At 39.6% G+C, this 20,407-nt stretch overlaps 1 protein-coding gene across 2 annotated transcripts in view; it reads right to left on the bottom strand.

Moving 5' to 3' along the window:
* Nucleotides 1-20,407, bottom strand: part of trim44 (TRIM family member 44) — a 55,907-nt gene that overhangs the window by 33,114 nt on the left and 2,386 nt on the right. For both annotated transcript variants that reach the window (XM_088079987.1, XM_042496694.2), the window contains exons 2-4: nt 18,524-19,201; nt 17,044-17,121; nt 7,556-7,846 (exon numbers count right to left, since the gene is read on the bottom strand). In XM_088079987.1, the coding sequence (XP_087936113.1) occupies nt 7,556-7,846; nt 17,044-17,121; nt 18,524-19,168 (1,014 nt within the window). In that variant the 5' untranslated portion in view covers nt 19,169-19,201. The remainder of the gene's footprint in view (nt 1-7,555; nt 7,847-17,043; nt 17,122-18,523; nt 19,202-20,407) is intronic.

Genomic DNA, 20,407 nt, shown 5'->3' with positions numbered 1-20,407 from the left:
CAGTGGTAGAACAGCAGCTCTCGTGTTCAGCGAAGTAAAAGTACTGTTTTTGTCAATCGAGGCTGGCTTAGGTAAGTTTCACTTACAGTTCAGCTCCCCCTCGGAAAGGGCTGTGTTTGGGAAAATAATTTAGCATACAACTAGATAAATGACAGTTGGATTTTACCGCACAGGTTATTGTGAGAGTTTGTAAACAAATGTTTTGATATGATTTTTCTGTTGTTAAACACAGACCCCTATGACGACCTCTTCCCCCTGAAGAGACTAAAATCAACAATCCTACTGCTTGGTTGACACCCTCATAATGCCTGGATATCTGTCCTTACATTTAAGGGATATTATTATTATTTTTGTTTTATTTTCCCTGTATTCAATTGGATGCATACAACACCAGTCCACTCTTTTGATGATTCTATGTAAATGTTGAATTAGTAATGCACACTGTATTTCTTTGTTATTTGCTTTGATTGCATTATATTGCAACAATAAAAATGAAATGTTGTTATAGTCCCAGTTGTGTGCTTTGTTTTCATTTGGTCCAATTAAAGAGTTTTTTCGTGCCACTGCCTACAAAATTGAAAGAAATATGCTGTTAGAAAGAAGCTGACGGCTATGGAGCTCTGTTCTGACTGTAATTACCACAGTTACCTCTGCAACAGTATAAAGAAAAATCTCACCTTTATGGCTGAATAATACCAGCTTCAACATTTCTTATATTATATTATTCACATGGCCTAGGGGCAGTTCCATATTTATATGCACACATAAAATCTCAAACTCTTAAAGCTACTGAAAGAACAACCTAGACTTGTGTGTCTGCCATCAAAAGATGCAACCTGAAGCTGTTCCATTTATAATTTAAAAACAATATCAACTTCAGTGGAGTCATGTGCCCTTGAACTGTTCAAATGTGAGCTGAGCTTTATTTCAAAAGTGTGCCGTTAAATCCCCCTGCAAGGAATCCGTTAGGACATAACTCAATAGAAAACGGCTGTTTACAATTAAAATAGGGTAAATTAGTATCCATCATAAGCCCGCCTTAATGGGTTTCTGGAATACAATGCAACGATCTTTAAGGAATAGCTACCACAACTCATTAGTTCAGTCATGATATCAAAAATGTAGGTTAAGTATTTGTGATAAGTCTGAGGCTTGTATAGTGTATCATTTAAGTCTGTTGGGGTTTGCTATCAGCCCACATGATGAATCACTGATAAATAATCACTTTCTGTCATTTTCAAATTATTCAAAACAAACCTATCCCCACACATGCATAATACTAGCTCCATGGTAAGAAAAAAAGAGTTTAAACATCAAGCTATTTAAAAAAATCAAGCCATTGGGCAACAGACTGCATTTTTAAAATCTGATCTGGGCAGTTCACTGTGACCCAGGTGACGACTTGGTCAGGGCTCGTTCAGTGGTTCAGGCTTACAAGGCATCTTAGCTTTGTTTCTTTTGCACTGTCTTTGTTCCAGTCAGGCAAAAAGACCATTTCCTTCCCAGTGACATATAAATGTTTTTTTTTAATTACTGTATAGTCGTCAGGAAATATTCAAGTAAACACACTGTGTAGTTGTACAAATGAGTACCTACTGGCACTTTTTAATGAAAATGTGGAGACTGAGTATTTTGATAATAAATAGACTCCAGCTGAGACAACGTCTTTTAATATATTCTCCCTCTGGCTCCCACTGATTGGTCAATTTTCTGAATGTTATTCTCATCCCCACTGACCCTCTTTAATATGTGTGTGTCTACACCTGTGTGTTCCTTTGCCTGCATTAAAAAGAAAGACAAGAGATTATTAACTGAATCAGTGGTAATTTGTTTGCTTGACCTTAAGCAAAAAGACTCACCTCAATTATGTGGTTTATTCTTTGGGGAGCAGTTCAAAAGGATGGGTTTTATGCAGGGGAGGAACATTTTACATCATAGTTGCTCCATTCCACAAGGCTTGCTCTTACATGGCTGTACTACGTGAGCTTGATATTCTTTCACAGCAGCAATCACTTTTCTGACTTGGCTCTAAAGCTGCTGGTCTTTTCTTTTCTTGTAAAAAGTTTGAATCAAGCCACTGCTTCCAAAAAGTGCTGGCGGCTATGACTGTACCTCTCTGGGAAACAGGATTAGGTTGTGCTTTACAGAAGGAAGAATAAGCAAAAGCCAAAACAGCAAACGGGAGTTGACATATTTAAATATGTATTTGCATTCAAACAAGGCTTAAGGCAATGGCTTTGTTTCAATGTGGTCCGTTTGTATTTTTTTTGTTTTTCCTAGAGTCAAATCATCTGTAATGATGGTTTCACTAATGGATTTCAAATCTCATTAACTAGTTTACAACCTTACAGGACATTTGTAACAAGCATGACTGTAGCAGTGGTCTCAACAGGTGGGTGGTGGTCCAAAAGTGGGTCATGGGTCCATTCTGAATGGACCGAAAGTTACTTTTGAACTTGTCAGTTTTGTAAAAACACACCTTATTTTGGAGTACTTACTTTGTTAAGAACCATATTTATCATGTCAACCTGTTTTTTCAGTACAGCAACTATCTTATAACCCTGCTTTGGTATTACTTGGCCTATTAACATGCTAAACCATAGCAGTGTTTTCACGTCACCGGTCTTGAAGCTATAATATACACTTTCTCGGTTGCAGTGTCACATATTTATAAAATTTTAGCCCTTTATTCTTGCAATGTGTTAAATTTTACTGTGTTGTAAGCCCATGTGTTTACATTTTTTTCCAAACTGTAATATGTGGTCACTTATCTGATGTGTGAACTTAAACTAATGATGAAGGAGAAAACTAGATGTTGTGACTGGACCAGTTGGGAACCACTGGACTATAGAATACACAATACTGCAGCATTAGCTGGAGCAGTAGGGGCTTTCATGCTTTTCATACATTGTATACTATTCCTTTTTTGACTGCTTGGCAAGACACAACATCACTGTAAGCTCTGGTAGTTTCATATTTGTCCTTTTTTTTACATTTTTAACAATCACTATAGCCAACTAATCAAAGCAATTACCAGCGGTTTAATTAGAAAATATATTGTTTTAGCCCTAGTATCATAGATGAGTACACAGTTCAGCCGAACTGCAGTAAAGAGGCAAATGAAAGATTGCAGTTCAATGGGCCATCTGTAGACACTGCCACTATGAGGCAGACAAACTAACAGTGATCGAGTGAGGGGGCAAGTAGGAAAATTGATGTTTGAACGAGTTGTTCTCTGGAACCATGAGGCTCTGTACACATTGTAAATGTTTTACTGAGGACACAAATTGCTGCAGGCGTTAGTGAGTTCAGGTGGACTTGATGCAACAAATGTTTTGGTACCCCCAGAACCAAAACTTTAAAGATTACTCATACAACTCAGCCTAACTTTGAACATTATAAAGATTCATCATTACTATATAAGTTAACTGCTGCATAAGCCCCTTCTCTACACCTACACACACCTCTCCTGTGACCATATATTTCCAAATAACACTGCCCACTCCAGCAATAACTAACACATGAGAACAAATAGTGTAAGCATCGGCATTCAATTAGAGCCTTAATGAACTTGGCCCACCATGGATTCATTTCTCAGCGAGAAAAGCAATCTGCACATCAGCCACCACCATTACTGCAGCCTCGCTGGTCCCATACAACATCACAAGGGAACACTCAAGTCTCCTTTTCTTGCTGTGGTGACTTAAGTCTAGAGAGTGACAAATGGACCAATGGGATATTTTAATTTGGGATCTATAAGCAGTAAAAGCCTCCATTTCAATGCTCAAATGGGAGATGAGGGAGTGTAGTGCTGCAGAATCTGAAGTGATGTAAGTACGCTGACATGGCCTGCACTGTAACTGCAAACAAGCTTCAGTATTTTGGCATGAGAATCTTACTTTGACTAAAGGGCTGGTATTATAGACTGTACAAAAGAAATGGTAGTAGCCACCAGGTGTGAACAGTGAAGCCAATGCAGAATTGCCTTAAACCTGCATTCTTTCTAATGGGCGACTCCACTGGTTGCAAAAAGAAGCTGTTTGTGAGAAAATGACTCTTTGCTTTCCAATACTTACTTTAATTATTACCCCAGTACACATTTTCCTAACGAACTAATGGTCTCAATCACTAGTTTTAAGTCTTTTTCAGCACAAAATAGTCTTCATTTTGTAAATTATGGACCCATTTTGAGTAAAGCAAATATGCAAGCAACTATGGACAACAAAACTACCTAAGGCTACAAAACAGTAGTCCACAGACCAATGGATGATATCATGGTGGCTACATCCACTTGTCTTATACAGTCTTTAACTGGTATGTAAAAAGAAAAGAACAGCACAGCATACCCAGCTGCTGCAGTTATAACTGAAAAATACTGAAGCTAGAGGACAAGCATAGTTACACTTATGCTTTATTAGCCTACAGCTCAACATTTATCTGCATCTAACTACCTGGGTCATACTGACACAGCTGACTGTATGAAAGGAAAACATTTCTCTACATGAACATAATGTTTATGCCTGGATAAATGCAGCTGGTCTCTCCTTTCAACTGGAACAAAGCTGTGTATGGTGGCACCTGTTTACCATATTCATTTTTGCCATAATGACTATATAGCAGATGCCACCATCATTAGCAAGATAATCCCTTAATCTGAAGGCCCAGGATCAAACCTCTATGATTGCAAGCATCTATATACTTAGGTCTCCTTAAGCAACACACTGAGTCTTTACCAGAAAGAACAATTTATGTTAGGCCTATTCACAAATCACAAATGAAGATAGGTTGAGGTGCCATTGACTAGATAATAAGTAATAACTCTGTACAGCATGCACTGTAAAGCTGCTACACATGATTAGCAACATAACCACTTTGTCCTGGCTGGCCAATTGTTTGTAATTGTTTATTGACAAGCCAATAGGGACCAGTTTTACAAGACTACCGTTAATAAAAACTCTGGCACTGGACCTTAGTGTTAAAGTTTACATTAATTAATCATTGACCTAGTGTACTTGTGTTCTCTAAAAGTGCTCTCAGCAGCACCTTGCCATGTGACTTGTTGTCATTAAAGATGTCAAATTGTTGTGGGTCAAGTGTAATTGATCAGACAAATTCTTTAAAACAAGTTTTAAAAGCCTACCTTAAAGGGAAACTTCAGTATTTTTGAATATGGACCCTCATATTTCTGTGTTTAAGATAATGGAGACAACAATCTTTGAAACTGGTCCAGTATTGTGAGAGCCGCAGCAGTGAAACAGCCTGCAATGTAATCCCTACTGGCACTGTCAATTGACCCTTAGCTAAGCCCCGCCCCTTGTGATGGTCCGCCAAGCTGTCTGAGTGAGCATACAGACCACACTGTAACTATCTACACTCTCTGAAGAAATATTACATTTTTTGAAAAAGGAAAAGCAATTTCAGAGAATCAGAAAGAAGGCTCTACAGTTTGCCTCTGAATGATATACACAGGATGTTAAACTCACTGTGCAGCAAAAACAGGTTAAAGAGATAAAGATAGGAGATAAAGCTTAATGTACAGATAGCAGCTGTAGTGAACCAACACATCACTTGGTGATCAAAACAAAAGACAATGAAAATAAAAGTAAACTTTGCTGACTTTCGACCAACTGTGTGTCATTGCATTGTGCATAACGGAACTGTGTTTTTAGCTTCCCCAGGACACTGTTCATCTGCACACACTGCACAGTTTCTCTTCACTGGTATCTGTAAAGCAGGTCTTCATTCACTTTTACAATGATTTAAAAGCAGAAGTGTATACATTGAGTAGGCTATGCCTTCAGTAGCTGGTTAGTGGTAACCCTACACTATTTAGAGTTTGATTTTGGTTTTGGAATGGGGAACCTCTGCAGGTAACGTGTATTATCATTACATGTGCCCCAGGCACAACACCCTTGAAATCCACAAAGCCAGTGTGAAAATAAAGAAAATCTAACATGAGTGCATGAGAGTCAGAGCACAGCCTTGTAGTTTTCGGACCCTCGTCAAGGCTGGCTGATGCTACGTTATGATTGGCCATTCTGTGTTTGAGGAGCAGAATATAGCGAGGGGTCAATATAAGTCCAAATAAAGTGCTTGTTTTTGCCACTGACAGGCTCAGATTGTTATTACAAGTGGCTGACAACATCATGGAAAAAACCCTAAAGAGGAATGTTAAGAAAGAAATGTTTTCCCTTACTATTCCCTCATCTAGTCTGTTTGTCAGTTTGTACTTTGCTTAAGCAGGAGTCTCGTTCAGAAATCTTGATTACTTTGGCACTTTGTCTAAAACAGCTAAATATTCAGCCATGACATTGCAAACTTATTAGTTCACACTAAGCTACACTTTCTGTACTCCAACCAAACAAACTCTCCCCCGCTTCCCAACTCTCACTAATGTTTCCACTGTTGTTCTTCCTGCCGCAAGTCATTGCAAGATTTGAGAACGAGATTTCTGATTAAGCAATAATGAACAGACACAATGAGGGAATGGTAAGGAAAAACATTTAATTTCTCTATAGGGTCTTTTCAGCGATGTTATCAGGCTCTTCTCTCTTAGAATCTGAGCCTAATAGTGACAAAAAAAGCACTTTAAGGGTGCACTCACACTAGGCCCAGTTGCCCTGTGCCCATACTGTAAGCATGTTTTGACCCCTCCCCAATTCCCCGCTGGCCTGCACTCACATTGCTGCAAACCCAACCGGGCCTAAGCACGGTTACCTCTTGTACATACTTCATTACATCGTAATATGACACACGCGTGGCTTTACGTCATCAGGAAGCTTATTTGCGGTCTCAGAGTCAGCACAATGGAAAACATTGTCGGTTTTATTCAGCTGACTCTGGATATTTGAGTCTGCCCAAATTTAGAGTAAACTCGACTCGAGAGGTCGCATTGATTATACGCCAAGCGCACATTGCATACCTGTGCTTCTGCTTGTACATGAGTGAGCGTACCGTACCAAAGTCCACCTCCTTCAACCGTGCCAGGGCCAAGGAAGTGTGCTTTGCTTGGGCATGGTACAGATTGCCAAGTGTGAGTGTGCCCACAATGAACATAAATTGTTAGTGCACAATTGGGCGTAGGGAAAAAATACTGGACCAATTTCAAAAATTGTTGTCTCGATTAGTCCCTTACAGACAAAAACATAAGTAACAAAGGTTGAAAAATACCAGTGTTTGCATTAAGACATAGATTGTAACTTGGATGAAAAATCCCATTGACTACTTCCACAAAGAAGCCATCTTAGATTCAGGGCATATTTCAGCCAAGCCATCTTTAACTATATCAGAATTATGAAGTGTTCTGTATGAGACTGCAGCTTCAGTGAAGTAATTGTATGATGAGAATAAGCTGAAATTGTGTGTTGCAAGCTTTAACCATCACTATAGAAATTACGGCAAGCTAAATGTCAGTCGCAGTGGGCTTCCATACCATTACCGACTTAACCTTTATACCAGCACTGAACTTTGCAGTGAGTCAGTCACACACTGCTGATTGTACAAAAGCAGTCTAAGAAACAGAATGAGGCTACTAAGGAAGGCATATTTTTCTCACCTGCACTCTGTGGGCTGGTCCAGGCGCTGCAACAAGGGCCTGTGCTGCGGCCACAGGTCCAGCTGCCTCGGCCTGTTCCAGCAGGCACAGCTGGTGCGTGATGTTGGCCATCTCTTCCTGTAGGCGCTCAGTTTCGACAGAGATCTCTGCAATTTTCTCAGCAGCGGATGCCGTCAGGAATGCCTCTTTGAGGTCTACCAGGTGAAGGGTCCTCTTCTCCTCTAGACGCACCAGTCTGCGGAGCTCATCGAACTGGCTGTTCACATAGGCCTCAAGCTCCTCTGTTGACATCTAAGATATGTAGATGAGGTACAGAAGACAGAGGGGAACATGAGTGAAGGAATGAAGTGGGGGAATTTAAGCAGACGATGTCAACAAGTTACCAACGTGGAAAGAAATACTGGGCTGACGTTTCTTCAGTGTAGGAATGAAATACTGAGATGAACTCAGAAAACAAGAGAAGCAGAGGGAGACATTGAACTCAAAAACAGTGAGAAAAAATAGAGAGTAGATGACAGTAAAATTGTAAGGGTATAAACTGGACATCGAGATGCAAAACAGACAATTGAAAGACTGCAGGATAGGGGCCAGACAGGGTTCTGTCTTTTACTTTGACATGTGAATACTATTTTAATAAGCCCACTGGTCTCTGTCATGCAGTAGCTAATTGATAGCATGAAGCAGATCCCCTGAAGGTAAACTCCATGCATCCCATCTGCAGATAGAGACCTCAGAGGCTCCCTCTACCACAGCAAGCCATCTGTTTGGCTTTCAAGGCAGCTGAACTGCTCACTGAGATCCCCCTTTTAATTCATTCCTCTGTTCCCTGATGAAGCTCTCTTTAGCTATGACTCATTACGTTAAAACACCTCAATAAACAGACGCTTCCCTACAATCCTTCCCACTGAGATGGCTCCACCTCCAGCACAGATGCTGACATGAGGTAAAACATCCCAAAGTCCCCTGTCATGATCCCTGCCCCTGAATATGTTATAATCGCTTCAATCTATGAACATCAGCTGCTCGGTCTTTCCTCTTCCCTTGAGCAGAACTTCACTCTCTTCCCTGCAATCTATTTTATCTTGTTTCCCCTCAGCCTCCCTCTCTCCACTGAAGCAAGGAATCATCAGTCTTTACTGAGGTTGGCAGAGCCACGGCCCCTAGGGGCCCAAAGTTTTATCGCGTACATGCCATTTCTGCACAAGCAATCAGATTCTCCAAATTGGCCATTAAGCCAAGCACAAGAAGTAACATTTTTAATTTACTTTCTTTGAAAAGAGCAGAGAAAACGTGCACATCGTTCATTTTGAATCAGACAGAGATTCTTTGTTAACATCTAATTGGAAAGCAAAGAGTCGTTTTCTCTTTTTGCCTCACCAAAATCAATACTCTAAATATATGTCTGATGAATTAGGAACAATAGACTACAACCACCTTGAATTAGCAACATGTTCCTCTCCTTGTCCTGATACTCAAGTGAAATGTGTCTTTAAATGTGTAAGACTGGAGAGAATGACATATTATTTTCCAAATCTTTCTCCATATGCTTTTCATAGTTCTTACTTTTAAACACAATAGAAAGAAGTGCTAACATATGATTAAATCCTACTAAATTAGAATACAGGCTGATTAAATCTTCTCAGAGACTCATCTTTTTAGACATGAGCAGTGAACACTTAAATAACACATTAAGAAATGACAAGGCATTTACTACCTTATTCGCTTAAGCTGTTGTTCATATTCTGATATCTCAGGCTCCTTGCTCTAAGTTGCCTTTGATTGAGGTGTCATGGACACTGTGATGAATCAACATATTCAATATTCAAGTCAAATTCCCATACAAATCTAAAAAATCCTTTCAAATAATCATTTTTAAGAGCTTTAACATCTACTAGACATTCACATATATTATCAGTAAGCCAAGTGGAATGTGTAATCACAGTTAACAGTAGTAATAATTAGTTTATTAGTTAAATAAGTATTTCCCTGCAGGAAAGATGGTCTATTCATAAAACTAGATTGTCTATGAAGTAGAAAGACTCAAATACTTTTGAAATTGGTGCTACATTACCAGAAAAAAAACACAGAAATAGGGCTGTGGCATCTGTTTTTGCTCAAAACCTACAACAATCACATTGCGCTGCTATGCAACCGACTATTTAGCGGTCCTGCTGTTAGGTGACACAATGCAAACCTGTTTGTTTGACACAATGGCAGCTGGCTGGTAACAAACTGTGGTATTACAGTAAGCTAAAACATGTTTTTGAAAACATCTGAGGCATTACACAGGCAACGCTGAAATACAATCTTGGTTTATATTTTATTATTTGATCAGCGCTAGTCATTTCAAATTGTTTCATTGTTATGTTACAAAGCTAGTTGAAAATCTGCAAAGAGTCCCTTTAACTCCATGTCAGGCGTAGTCTATATAGCTTTGCCGTTTATTAGCATTAAGCTATATTCATGGATATGAAGAGTTATATTGTAGTTTTTTTTGGCTAGCCTTTCTTGTCATTACATGACATTATTTTACTTACACAAATAAGTCATTTAGTACCTACGCATTTATTAAAGAAAATTGCTATCTGTATATTTTGTTCTTTTGTGGTCACAGCAGGTTCAGAGAATACAGAGAGCATACATCACATAGGAAAAAATAGCCGAGAGCAAAGCCGCAACATGAATAGGGCAGACCAAATCGTAACATAAAACTTGTCGTCTTTAGTATCTGTCAACAGACTGACACATTCCACCACCACATGTCCCAATCTCCAGGACCTCCACAGAGCCCCCCTGCCCTCTCATTGAGTCCCTGCGGCCTCTGTGGCAGATGGGAAGCGTGATCCTGGATCAGTGCTCTTTGTGTATGTGGAGCAGGAGCCCTTTGCCCTTGGACCTTTCACTCAGTGACAGAGTTTCTCTGAGAATTTGTCCAGCTAGTAAGGAGGGAGCATTCATGCGTGCTAATCTTCATTTGCATTGCTGCAAGCTGAGGCCACAAAATGAGGCCTCAGGAGAGACAGCAGCACACTGCTTACAAGGGCAGAGTTAGAGTAAGGACAAGAAAGAACGAGAGAGAACACAGGCAGAGGTAGGACGTCAGGCTAGTAGATTAAGAAAGCTAATTTCTTTTTTAAGCAAAGGTAGGGCGACAAGCAAATTAGAGATGCCAAATTCTTTTTCATGTCTATTACATGCATGGAATTATCGCTGTAGAACTGTTCTTATCTAGAAAACTCAGGAATAATGGTACTGCAAGAAAAGCTATAAAGGCCTTTCACTTAAGACATAATATATGCCATGCATTTTGCAGTCATGCCTGTCCACCAAAATGGTTGTTTTAATGTTTAATGCCAACTTCAACCTTGATCTCATAACTTTGTGAGCAATATTTTGTAGATGTGAAAGGTCGACTGAAAGTCCAAATTCAGAGACAAAATGTGTGACTGAAAATCCTCACAAACAGAAAGCTTGGATCTGTGCCTTACTAAAAATAAAACACTTCTTAGACTTTCCCCTAACACTTAACATGATTACAATCTAGCAAGACGCTCAAATAGAATTAACTTCACACACTAGTGTACTTTGTGACTGGCTACAAAAAAAGGTTGTGCTACTCATTAGTGCTGATGAAAAAAAAAAACTGCGGAAAAAGAACCAAAGCCCTTGGGGCTGGAAATATAGCAGTGTGAAAAACAAACAAACAAAATAACAGTGTGTCGCATTACTTTGGTGAAACATCAGGACACACTAAAATGGAAGAACAAAAGTGAATTGAAAATAGCTCACAACAAATATCAAAATAGCTTTAGCTTTTAAGCTTAACATCTTCACCCCTCACAGACATATCAGTGAGTCCATCATTAGAAATGCAAAAGGACTAATTGGATTATAGTTCTTATTTACTTTAAAAGTTACAAGAGACACCAAATGTGTTATACAAAATGATAATATGATGGCCAAGACATCAGTGCTGTAGGTAAAATTGGGCTGTCCTGGACTCGAATATTTCCCTAAATTTAAACATTCTGCAACTTCAAGGAAGTTATGAAAAATGCAGATGCAGAATATGTTTTTTTTAAATGGCATGAAGAGATGGGAATGTTTTTATCTTACTTTGATGATTCTACAGGGGAAATTTTGGGAGCACTTGAGTTCAAATGGTTAACTTCCTTTGAAATCCCAGTGGGTCGTGCTGCTTATTCAGAGGTCTGTTTTGTGTGATGCTTTTTTAAAAAGGCTTAAAAAGCATTAATAGAACATTAGGAGTAAATGGATTTGAACTGTCCTTGCCCTTGGCAATAGTGGCCCTGTTCCAAGTGAACACTACTCTCTCACGCTCTCTTTTATCTCCTCCAGAAATTAGATTCACCGATTAAACCTCTAACACAACACAGCAATACAAGTTCATTTGAAAAACAGCAGCTCTTCAAAAGTCACATAAAGTGATATAAAGTGGGGAAGTAAAAGAGGGACAGGAAAAACGAGACAGAAGGCCTTTGGTTTTATAATAGCAGAGTTTCAATATCCAGCACCTTTTTATTGGTTTTGAGTGAGGCAATGTCAGCCAAGCAACTTTCGGGGGAATGATTCTGAGTAATTCAATTAAAATGCTGTGAGCAGAGATAGAAAAGGAACGGCAGCTTTAAAGAGCAATGGGGGGAGGCGGGCAGAGAGAGGAAGAGGGGGAGGATGAAGAAAAGGATGAGGTAGAGAACGACAAGAAAAAGCAGGATAAATAAACCTAACAGCAGCAGCCAAGTCTTTTCATGCCTCTCCTGTCTGTTCCTCAGCCTCGGATCCCTAAGACAGCTTTAATGTGTCTGCTGCTCTTGTAGATTTTATGAGGCAGGGAAAATGGATGTAGCTACTGCACACACATATGCGTTTGTGACCGGGCTGATGCTGCCGTGTCGCTTCCAGATATGGGACTCCTCTGGCTGAAGCTTTAGCGAGGGGCTCCACAGGCGGTGTGTGTCCTACAGACAACACCTTGCCTAGCATAAAGCGGGGTAAATAAAACACAAGTGTGAGATAAATATGCTGACTACCTGCTGTCCTGCTCTGAAGCCACAACATGCTTCACGTATCATTTACAGCTCTTTGACGATAGGTAGCGCATGCTGTGTGACTGAATGACAGACCACAATTGAGGCCCTTCATGTTACATTACGCCTCAGGTTCTCTATTAATATGTATGCAGCCTCATCGTTTTTTTGCATTATATTCCATTCCCCTGTGGAGAGCGGAGATATGAGCTTTGAGAGATTAAAATTCCCACACCTGCAGCAAAGTACATAATTAAGAAGGCTAGATTTAATAAGCAAACACCAGCTAAGGGTTAAATTCACTCTTCACCCCCTCACACACAGCTGCTCACACTTCTTTCTCTCTGAAGTCCTTTGGGAACCCAACTTAACCTTGTCCAACTTCTGTCTATCTCCTTCTCTTTTTTGCCTCTGTTTCTCTCACGAACACATACACACAACTTTCCTCACCAGGAGCAGTCACTCTGATGGTTACCTGTCATGCATAATAAGAAACGTTGACATTTGAGAGTGCAGAGAGGACACACCGACAAATCCACATAATGGTCTCTCACACAGTGGCCTGTGAGTGAGCAGGTAAGTGGTTTTTGCCGAGCGCACTGCTCCTCTACAGTGGAAAAGCACAAGACTAAATGTCCAGGAAGTCCTTGGGGCAGCATTGATATTTCAGTATGATAATAGACATGAACTCGGCTGGGGTGCCGGCTGCCAGTAAAAGTGTTACCTCTCGCAGGCCAGGCAAATTAACCTTCTACATTATGCCACTGTGCTTGGGTCACATCTCTGCAGGTACTGAAGCAATGCTCCCATGTGCCACTGCTCTCCGCTGGGTTCAGACACAGTATTATAAGCAGAGCATAAGGCAGAACAGGCGTTGCAGGGGTGGTTGAGAGAGCAGGTGCAGCCTGTGACAACAGTAAGTGGCTGAGACCATAGCTGAGACCTAGCTGTATATCCCTGATCCTGTCGCTCACTGTTACATCTCTCACTGCACAGCACGGAAGTGTCTGCGGTCAGGTTTTATTTTCAGAGGCAGAACATGCCGCCACTCTGGCATCTGTAATGGAAATACAGCCACTGTTTTCAAGGTTGACTTGTCATGAAAATTCAAGTCTGTAGCTTTTGTTTTGGTTGACATCAAGAGGAAGGTGACTGTATGAGAAATGCGCCCGCCCCCCCGGATTTTCAGACAGCAACCCGGTGAAGGTTAGACAGAAATGTTGAAATAAGGTTGTGATCATTTCAGCTTGTGACCCTCATTTCAAGTCTGAGTTTCACATGACTGACTGAGACGACCCAAGTGCCACAAACACATTCTTGTCACTTTCCCATCTCCCAATGTGCTTTTGCAAAACTGCCATCAGTATAAAATAGGGCTGCACATTATGAGGAAAACAAGCACTTTGCAATAACACTGTTGAATATCGCCATAATGATTTTACTTGCGATAAATTAATAGATATCAAAGGTCAAGTGTGTGAGATTTAGGGGAATTTATTGGCATTTAGGATTGCATATTACAATCAGCTAAAACTTCTCTCAGAATTTCTTAAGTGTTCATTGCTTAGGAGGTTTTAACTGGGAACTGAATTGTCCGCAGAGGTCTCTTCCTCTCTATTACAAACACATCCAGTGAAAAAACACTGAATAAAACAGTTTTTAACATTATAAATCAGTTTATCATATGCAGTTTGGAGATGGGTCTCTCAAGCCAGTATCTGGTTTGTTTTGGACTACTTCAGAAACACGGTGGTGCAACATGGTGGACTCCATGTACTCCCTCCCTAGGTAGATATAAAAGGCTTATTCTGCTTTCAGTGCACTGCTAAAATACAAATTGCTTGTCAAATTAAAAAAAAGTGCAATATTATAGCCTTTGGCAGTGTGTTTAACACACAAGTTCACAAGGTAACATCACAACGATGTTAAAAAACTAATACAAAAATGATAATGATTGCTGGTATGAGTAGTGGTGTGCAAGTGTGGAAAGATTTTAACAAGTGAGCAGAAAAAGTGAAATATTTGTATACTGTGATGAAGTCAACTAAAACAGTCATGTAATGAAAACAAACTGTTTATCACTATGCTCATTTCTGAATGTGTAATGACAATAAGGGCTGTATTGGGCTAATTTATAATGACAGGTGTCTTTTTTGCCCACCTTATTTGTTCATTTAAATGAGAAAAAAAAGTTAGAAACCCCTTATGTGATATAACATATTGTGTAATGCACTACTTCCATCCCACTTCTAGACTGATTACCAGGGCTGCTCCTTAAAAGTAGGGGATTCAAATCATCAGTGGGAGACCTTCAATGAACTGAACAGACTGCTGCAAGTTGAGTAGTTGTTTTTTTTTCTGTGCAGTGTACTTCAGGGGACATTTTTGTTCCAAGATTTTGCTGTGGATTGACTGCTTGATTTTCACACCTCTCTGGTACAAGGAGCACCAGACATACAGGATGGGGCACAGAGGAGGAGATAGGAGAGACCTTCTGTTGAGAGGTAGTGAATTTTCAGCAGTCAGCAACTCAATAAGATACCTGCTCTAGCTTTTGTGTGATATCTAGCGTTGGCAAAAAATGTACTTGTACATTTATGACCCCTTGTTGGTGCAGGTAGCTTGTTTATTATATTACGTGATTTGTGCTGTGCAACTGAACGTCCTAGTGAGCCTGTTAAAACTTTGTAAGGAAAACAAAACTAATCGTGGAATATTCCTAGTGAACAGGCAAATCCGATTCCACTGGCATAACTCTGAGTCAAGTGCATTCATATTGAATACAATGATTTTTTTTTTTAACTTCAAGTTCAACATGGGTTTAAAAACAGCCACAGGGCATTCTGTATTCAGTATCCTTCTCTATTTTGTACATGACAGTGTCTAAATAGAGTCACTTTGAAAATACAACCTTTGATTTAGCACAGAAGTGCTGAGTCAAAAAAGTGACATCAGCTGAAGCCTCACAATGACATGACTCAGTAATCACACACAACGATGCCATCACTCCTAAGCTTCAAGTAGAATCATATCTGCAGAAACCGAAAAGGCAGGGTCTGTGATCTGTGAATGGGGCGGAATGATAAATATATGGATTGAAATAATTGGCTCTCATGTTTACTACCCAATGCCTTTATGACATAATCTCTTTCTAATCCCTCTTTATCTCATTCTGGACTGCTGTGTCTCCACTGCTGCAGTCTATATACCGCTGCAGTGCTTACTGCTGTACCCACTGAATTAGAAATGAGTAATGCCTCATTTTTTGCTCTCAAATGGCTCCTCATGTCTCCAAAACAGGTTCAAACTAGGTATTTGAAAAAAAAGGATTACCAGAAACCTACAAATCTAATAAGATGTTATAAGCCTATGTGATGGAAAAAAGTAGGCATTCTAGAACAATATAGTAAGTATCCTGTATTTTGAGAATCTTTCTCAAAATAATGACATAGTATCTTAAAACAATGATAAACATTTTCAAAATAATGGGTTAATGCTGTTTCTCATCATTTTGAGGTATTAAGTCAATATTTGTAAAAAGTTTTAGTTAAATTATTTTGAAATACTATGTCATTATTTAGAGAAAGCTTCACATTATTTTGAGATCCTAACTCATTAATTTGAGGTGTTTTATAATTATTTTGAGATACAAAGCTAATTTTTTAGAGAGCTTCTCATTTTTCGAGAAACAAAATCATTACTCTTAGAACGTGTCACATTTAATGACATACAGGAATGTTTTTTCATCACACTGATGGAAATGAGCTGCCATGGAATATAAAATCGTATTATTAAGAAATAAGAGGATTTCTTAAAGTAATGATTTGATATCTCAAAATAATGACATGATTCTGAGTCATTGTTTTGAGAAAGTTTCTCATTATTCTGATATACAAAGTCATTACTTCGAGATAACTAAAACATCATTTGGAGAGTTTCTCATTATTTTGAGATACTAACTCAATTTAAGATAAATCATTATTTTGAGTTAGTTTTCCATTATGTTCATATACTATGCAATATTTCTGAGATACTGAAAGTGTGTCATAATAATGATATATAGGATCTTTTTGCATTGCATTGGCATTAATGGGCTTCCACAATAATCCTATAGACATAACATATTTGATCATTTAGCTTTTTGGTGAAGAAAGTCATGGACTGAGGAAACTGAAATATAAAACTGCATTTTGTAATAGAAAAAACGACCTTCGGGATCTGTGGTAGTAATTTGTCAGGCTGACTGAGACTCCTCCTGTCATTCCTTGAAAGGAGGTCAAGTCTACCTTGTATTGCTGCAGAGAAATTCTTATTTCATTTGATAGGATTCCTAAATGAGAACAGTTGAGTTTAAATCCTGTGAGAGAGGTTTTCTAAAAATGGCCGTTACTGTGTAACTCACGATGAGATTCAACTCAGTATGCAGAAGTTTGCACTCACCTCAGGGTTGGTCCACTTGGTCTTGACATTCTCAGCCATCTGTTGTGTACAGCCAAGCAGGTCATAACCTTGCCGGCTCTACAGGTGGAGCAGACAAACACACAGTAAACACAACACAGTATGCCGCTGCATAAAACAGCAGCAATGCAAATATAGTTCATTATTCCACTGTTAGTCATGTTAATCATCAATAATCAGTTTATGACACTATGCAAATAAGGACTAGGCACATTGACAAAAATAAATATTACCATATTTTTAATTTAACATTTCAGTATTGATAATGTGACAATTTTTTTGCTTTGCTGCTCTTAGAATTTGTATAGACACAAGTGAATGCATGATTTATCCTTGACATCTCATCAGCAAATCACAGGCTACAATTTCACATTTGAAGGTTTCACCCACTACATGATTAATGCAATGCACAGCAACAGGAAATCATATCACTATTCTGGCAGATAAAAGGTTCTTTCACATGAATACACTGACGCAGTAAACAGGATAAAGGCTAAGGGTAGGTTTAGAGTACATAATGTGGCCTAAGGCTGTGTGCGTGTGACCCCGTTTGTCTCTCATCAATCCGTATGTGGCCATGATGTAAGAGTAAAGCACTGCTGCTCTGCTTCTGTTTTTCAGATGTGCAGCCACAGGGCAGAGGATAAAAATCGTACTCTGTAAATTACAGTCTGCACACCATGTGGGTCATTACCACTGAAGCTTAATTCACCGCCTTTGTGATTCAGTTTATGTTGGTGTTCACAAACAAAACCCTTGACTGTTCAAAATATTAATCCAAACCTAAGTCCTGGTTTCCGATACAATCGCACCCATGTTAATTGGTGCAATAACACAGTCTGAATGTGCTCCGTGTGCTGATAATATCTGACTCTAAATGGCTCTATAATCATCGCAAAACACTGTGCTCTGCAGAACTGAGCCCATAGTGATGATGGCGTTATTCTCAAAACCCAGCACAGCATTAGCCCAGTTTACTGGACCCATTGTTATGCTGCACTGTCTGAGTGTTGACTCCTTGGACCTTTTAAATACGCCTGAAGCAAAAGGCCATCTGGGAAATGGAGGAAGGGTGAGGCTATTATTGGCATCAAGCCAAACGGTCATTTTGATATATTCATAAATGTTTAATTTCCATTTCACAGTTTTCATAGGAATTATTTATGTAGCCGTGTAATTGAATCCATTTATTAATGATGTCATGTGGGTGATCATGAGCCATTGTTACGTTTAAAATATTACACAGAGCTCTTACAGAGCCCTGGTGAGTTGACTTAAAGACTAAGGGGCCTACAGCTATTGACTTACTACTTAATACTGAATTTAAAATGCAAACCAGATAGACGACACTCTGAATACATTATGTCATACTTTACAGAGCTGCAGATGTTGTGATTAACTACAGTAGAAACCATGCAGTGTTCTACTATATACAGTATAAAGCTCTTATGTTCTGACTCACCTTCTGCCACATATAGGCCTCGCGCAGGGTGATGATCTCATGCTCACGGTGCTCACCTTGCACCGCGCATACCACACAGATAATCTTTTCATCTGGTTTACAGTACAGGGAGCCTTCCTGTTTATGCTCCTTGCAGCGCAGTCTCTCTACTGTCACCGTGTCCCTCTTTCCAGCCTCTCCTGCAGCCATGGCGTCCTGCCCTGCTTCTGCACCCTCAGCTCCGCCATCCAGCTCAGCCTCCAGCTGCAGGCTATTCTGGACTCGTTCTCTGTCCCCAGCATCACCACTCTCATCGCCATTAGCCATTGCCACTCCAAGTAGTGCTATCCCCTGATTAGCACCCATTCCAGCTGCCCTCTCCACACCAGCCTCACCCTCCGCTCTATTTCCCACTCTGGAGTCTCTTTTGGTGCCAAGTCCATTAGCTTGTGTCCCCTCGTGGTTGTAAGGCACTATGGGGTGATGTGTGCTGCTGGCATGTCTTTCAGCATGGACAGGGCAGAAGGCAAAGCTGCAGGTGTGGCATACTTGTGTGGCCGGTTGGGCCTCGTCAGGCTCGCACGCATCACATGACCCGTCCATCTGTGGCAGCTCCTCGTGTTTCAGCCCCACAGCTCCTTTCTGGGGATCCCCTTGGAGGTCCATGGTGGCTGATAAAAATTGTGGGGGATAAGAGGTCTTAAAGGAGACACAGAGAGAAGGGGACAGGTTATTAATAGCTGTGACCTTCTGTAAACAGATCTCATATTTTCACTGGGGAAAGTCCAAGATCCTCAGGACTAATCCCCTCTGATACAGTATTACCACAACAGATGAGGAAACAAAGTCCACAGGAAACAGCATCCAGAGCCACACCATTTACACACTGGTAGATCAAACGACATTAGAGTAGGGCTAATTATAAAACTGGAGATCTGGTGGTTCAGCAAGTGGAGGAGGAAAGGGATATAGGTGTAGTGATTGACACTTCACTTGGATTTTATATGCACATTTCAGAAAAAAATAAAAGGGTAACTTCTGTAATTAGGCAAACTTTTCAAAATTTAACCAAAAAAATATTTTTACCATTATACAAATCCCTGGTGAGATCACATTTTGAATTTGCAAGTTCAGTTTGGTGTCATTATAAATTAAAATGTAGAAGCCATGAACTTATTATAAAGATCAATTTATAACAAAAATACTGATTTGGGATGGTTTATATTGTAGTGTTGTTAAATGTTTTTGTCAGTGTTTTGGAATATTATTATTTATTAGTTTCATGATTATTATTGAGAGATTTGGGTCACATGGATATGGGCGCTGACATTCCTAATCTATACGAGTATATGCCTTTCACCTGTGTCAGGTTGATAGGAAGAGGGTATAATGGGTTGCTGTATTTTTTTGTTAACCACACCTTTATTTAGACTGCTGTGATTATTTTGATTCTAAGTTGTGCATGTTATAATTACTTTTAATAAATACATCACATAGTTTTGGATCTCAGCAAATCTTTTGTTGAAACGTCACATGAAAGACCAGGCCGAGCATCAGCCTCTCAGCAACTTTTAGTTTGCTTCCTGCAGTCACTACATAAAGAAAAATCAAGAAAGCTCAGAGGAGAGGTACGAAGCTAATTCCAGGTCTGAAAGAGATGTCATATGAAGAGATGTTAAGAAAATTACATTTACTAACTTTCGCATACAGGAGACACAGCGGTGCCATATATAAGCTTGTCCATAGAATATATAATGTTTCGGCTGAGCCTGTTATCCACTCTGAGAATAATAGATATGATTTAAGAGGAAAATCATTAAAATGACTTCCACTAAGGTGTGTCTCTGAAAAGAGAAAAAAAAGTCTTCACACTTCGCGCAGTAAAAGCATGGAATGACCCTCTAG

This window comes from Plectropomus leopardus, chromosome 7, assembly GCF_026936395.1.
Source record: "Plectropomus leopardus strain MGB_pleo_1.0 chromosome 7, ASM2693639v1, whole genome shotgun sequence".
Taxonomy (NCBI): domain Eukaryota; kingdom Metazoa; phylum Chordata; class Actinopteri; order Perciformes; family Serranidae; genus Plectropomus; species Plectropomus leopardus.
The sequence above is the reverse complement of the archived record's forward strand: the minus strand, read 5'-3'. Positions and strand labels throughout refer to the sequence as shown.